Source organism: Suricata suricatta, chromosome 1, assembly GCF_006229205.1.
Source record: "Suricata suricatta isolate VVHF042 chromosome 1, meerkat_22Aug2017_6uvM2_HiC, whole genome shotgun sequence".
Lineage (NCBI taxonomy): Eukaryota > Metazoa > Chordata > Mammalia > Carnivora > Herpestidae > Suricata > Suricata suricatta.
In genome coordinates, this window is record NC_043700.1 from 43,490,449 (window position 1) to 43,495,480 (window position 5,032).

A 5,032-nucleotide genomic window follows, 5' to 3' on the forward strand; every position below is an offset into this window, starting at 1 on the left:
GCACCAGTTTACATTCCCACCAGCAGTGTAGGAGGGTGCCCATCTCTCCACACCCTCGCCAGCACCCATAGTCTCTTGATTTGTTTATTTTAGCCACTCTGACTGGCGTGAGGTGCTATCTCAGTGTGGTTTTGATTTGTTTCCCTGGTGATGAGTGACGTTGCCACTCCCCTGCCCAAGTGACATATACCCCATCAACAGTCTTTGCTTTTCTTGCCTACAGTTGTGATTTTTGCTGATTCATCATCCATAATAAGTAGACCGTCTATAATACCATACCCACGTCTGCAGGTTTTTTTCTTCCCTTTGCTCTTAGGACAAGGTCCAAATCTTAAGTGACTAACTAGTTGGTACATGGTTTGATGCCTTCCTACCTTTGTATTTTTCATATTTATTCAATTTACATTTGATTTCCCAGCCATGTTGAACTTTTCTGTGTTTCTTAAACATGTCGATCAAGCTCTTTCTTACCTCAGAGCGTTTGCATGTGCCATTCTCTGCCCTGACTCCTCCTTTCAACATCCCTCACATGGTCACTTCATCTCTCCCATTATGATGCTTATATTACTCAATTACATTTGACTGATTTTCTTCTTTGCTTAGCTGTAGCTTCCATAAGGGCAATGACCTCTCTATCTTGTGCACTATTGTATTTTCCATATTATCAGTGTGCCTGAAATAACAGCTATTGAACACATGGGTGAACAATAAACTAAAGAATGTGCTAGATATATGACCAGTAACTAAATCCTGAAATTATAAATAATTCTTATGAATCATGATAAGTACCACATAAATAAAATGCCATAAAAATATCACAAAAGAAAATAGTTAAAGGATATAAATTAGAAATTATTATACAAATATACAAATGACAACGTAAGCGAAATGAACAGAAGTAAGATATCCCTCCCAATGGTCATCAAAGAAAACAATTTGTCATGATAAGTTATCATTTCATTAATGTTAATGTCTAAAGGAACAAAACAAAAACCACTGTAAATTTCTAGTAAAATTCTAATTTTGTGCTTCTTTTCCTCAGATTATTTTGCAATATTTATCAAAAAGCTTTACATTTTTTCCATTTTGCAGGTAAAGAAATTATGTCTAACTACAATGAATACCTCAAATCAAATTTCTGATATGGATATAGTTTAAATAAGTTCACATTGTGCTTTTCAGCCATAAAATACATGCGATAAAATACATTTATTGGAATAGGAAAATGGTCATGGTCATGATTTATTTTTATGTGAGACACTAGATTGTAAAACAGTATACCCAAAATTGTTGCAAATACATAAACAAAAGATCTATGAGGAGAGAGTATACATAATTTCATTTCACTTCATTTTATAACTAGAAAAAAAGCCCATCAAAGAATTTAACAAAAATATAACTTACAAGCAAAATCCTCCATATATATTGGCTTTCCTTAATTCAGCCTCATCCGTGTTGATCATTTTGCCTGGCCCTGACTGCTGGGTTGTCAGGTAGATTGATAAAGTCTCATTTCCCCCAGAACCTACCCCACTTCCCACCCCCACACTCACTAAATGAGCACACATTTAAGCTACACGATGGATACTGTTTTGCAGGAAACTTATGAAGAAGAATTGTTGTATGAGCTAAGGCTAACTAGAAAAACCTTAATACTTCACCTTTTAAGATCAAGGTAAGTTCTATTACAATTCAACACCTTATAGATGTATTAGTCTGTAATATCTCAGTTTTTGTAAATCTGCCAGTGAAGTGAACTCCTCAAGTCATTGTTACCTGTATGTATTCTGAGTTCCTAATCTTCTAATATAAGCCCATCCTATTTCAACATCTTAACAATTAGAGACACTGCCCTTTAGTTTCTGAGTTACTGCCTGTTTGGGAACTCGGAGTCCTCTGTGAATCACTGAAACAAAGGAAATTTGAAAAACATGGTATTTTAGAGTTGGACTGCTAAGTTATTTAAAATAGATATCAAACCAAGTTCTGTTGGAAAATAAACTAAGAACTGGGAAGACTTTATTTCATCAAGTTATCTTGTGTCAGCTAAACACTTCGAAAGCCTTTCATTTCTTCCTTAGCTTTCTTTACAACTTCTATGTTGTTATTGTTAAATTTCCATTGTTTTCCTTTAAGCCATTCCTAACTCTGCCTCCCAGCCCCAAACATCAAAGTCATGAATTATCAAATGCTAAGTGAAAGGATAACTTTACTGAAGGATTAGAGGGCACCTGGGTGCCTCAGGTGGTTGGTTGAGTGTCATACTCTTGATTTTGGCTCAGGTCATGATCCCAGGATTGTCTGGTTCTTTGCAGAGTGAGGAGCCTGCTTGAGATTCTGTCTTTCTATACCTCTGCCACTCTCCCAATTGCCTGTGCACAAGCATGCTCTCTCTCTCTAAAAAAAAAAAAAAAAAGGAAAAAAGAACTGAGACTCTAGCCTATTAGTTAAAAATAATGGCAACAAAAAGTATAAAACAAGGAAACAAAAAGGAAAAAACCTTTCTTCCATTCTAGAGTTGTCCACTGGACAAATGTACACACATAGAATTAACCTAAAAGCATAATTCTATTGATAAGTTTTTCAGAGTCTGCATTTATTCTCAGGATGGAAGAAAGCTAACATTCATTGATATTTCTGTGTCTTTTCTCAAAATGCTCTCTTCTTAAAATATCCATACCAAGCAGATATATTATTTTACTTCTATTTTACTGGGGAAGAATCATAGGTTCATGGAAGCAGATGATGGCACTGATTCTCTAATTCAGATCTACCTGTTTTCAAAATTACCTCATGCTGCCTGTGCCTCAAGTAGCTAAATCTTATTATATTAGCTGTTGTTTACCGTTAATCAGCCTAGAGTCGTATGTTATAGACTTGTAGACATATAAAGTCGTTTAAGCTAATATTGATACCTCTGATGGGAAACATTACCTTTGTCCCCTCCAAGAAGTAAGTGAATTTAGTGCATACCAGAGAGCCTTTAATATCTGTGAATACTAGTTATTCAGATATTTTCATACCTTATGGTAAAAAAAAGAAACTTGATCTTATTAATTTAGATTTTTGTCATATTTTTTGTAGCCACTTTTCCCCATATTTCCCCTGTGAGTTTCACTTGACTTGGTTTTAACCATACTGAATACTTATTTTATAAACTAATATTGGGAATTAGAGGTTAATGTTCATAGGCCAACCATGCCAGATCAAATTTTTATTCATCCAGTGGATACACTGATTGGATCCACTTTGTTTTCACTATAATAAATCACCATTAATAGGTGAAAAGTTACATGTACATGTATATATGAGGCAAAAGAAACATTAATTTAGAATATATTACATGATCAAGTACTTTACCAAAAGTTATAAATTTGTGATTTGAAAATAAACACAAATATGATTATATTTTATTTACCTGTTGTCTTTCTGTTTTAACAACAGATTTTTTATAAAAAATTTCACACATAGAGCAAAGTTGAAGTAATTTTATTTTATTTCATTTTACTTTATTTTATTTTTAGTTGAAGTAATTTTAGAATGAACGTGTTTAAACCCATCAATACACATCTACCCATAATCCCAACAAAATTTACATATACACATACACTCATTAACATTTTACCATATCTGTTTTGTTTCCTATTTTCTTGTCTATCCATTCCTATATCCATCTATCCATCATCTTATTTATATGCACTTCAAATAATATTGCAGACAACATAACTTCCCACTACATATTCCAACAAGCAGCAGATCTTTAGAATTTACCATTTGTTTACAGTTTTTTCTCTTGTAAAATTTTTATACAATGGAATGCACATATCTTAAGTGTTTATTCATTGAATTTTGACAAATGTGTTACCTGTGTTACCCACATTTTTACAAAAATAAACTATAAAACAAGTATCACTCAGAAAATTTCCTTCTGTTTTTTCCTAATAGATTCCCCTCAAAACCTGCTCATAGAGATTCATCAACCACAAATTATTTTTGTCCATTCTGGAAGTTTTTATAAGTAGGTTTACACTGCATGTACTCTTTTGCATAAGGCTTCTTTAATTTAGCATTTTATCAATGAGACTCATCCATGTAGTTCCATGTCTCAGAAGTTTGGCTCTATTACTTTCTGAGTACTATTCCACTGTGTAAATATACTACAGTGTCTTTATTTAGTCTCCTATGGTCGGATAGCCTGAGCTGTTTCCAGGATTTGACCATCATGAGTAAAGCTTGAATGGGCATTCTTGTATAGCCTTTATATAGTGTATGCTTTCATGTCTCCTTGGTCAAAGCCAAGGAGTGAAATTTCTGTGCCATAGAATTTTATTAAAAAGAATAAAAAAGAAAAACTGGGGCCCCTGGATGGCTCAGTCGGTTAAGCATCTGACTTCAGCTCAGGTCATGATATTGTGGTTCGTAAGTTCAAGCCCCACATTGGTCTCTCTGCTGTCAGCATGCAGCCTGGAGACTGCTTTGGATTCTGTGTCTCCCTCTTTCCCTGCCCCTCCCCTGCTTATTCTCTTTCTGTCTCTGTCTCTCTCAAAAATAAACATAAGAAATTTTTTAAGAAAATAAAAATAAATAAATAAATAAATAACTTCTAATCATTTCCCAAAGTGTTTGTACAATTTTGTATAACTGCTGCAGTGTATGAGAATTCTAACTGCTCCATGTCCTCCTCATCATTCAGTGTTCTCATCTCTTTATAGTTTTTTAAGTTTATTTATTTTGAGAGAGAGAGGAGGGTGAGAAAGAGAGTAAGAGTATCAGAGAATCCTAAGAAGATTCTGCACTGTCAGCACAGAGCTGGACGCAGAGCTCAGTCTCACAAAAGGGGAGATCATGACCTGAGCAGAAATCAAGAGTTGGAGGCTTACCTGACTGAGCCACTCAGGTGCTCTATTTTATCATTTTAGTTATACTACTGGGTTTGCGGTAATATTTTATTTTCAATAAGCTTACAGTCCTGTTGAAAACTTTTTAAATTATCTTTTTATATCTTGAAGATCAGCTCTTTGTCAAATAATAT

At 34.2% G+C, this 5,032-nt stretch overlaps 1 protein-coding gene across 2 annotated transcripts in view; it reads left to right on the forward strand.

The window, feature by feature from the left end:
- ADAM7 (ADAM metallopeptidase domain 7) overlaps positions 1-5,032 on the forward strand; it is a 59,904-nt gene that overhangs the window by 4,765 nt on the left and 50,107 nt on the right. For both annotated transcript variants that reach the window (XM_029943389.1, XM_029943469.1), the window contains exon 3: positions 1,599-1,675. In XM_029943389.1, coding sequence (XP_029799249.1) covers positions 1,599-1,675 — 77 coding nt within the window. The remainder of the gene's footprint in view (positions 1-1,598; positions 1,676-5,032) is intronic.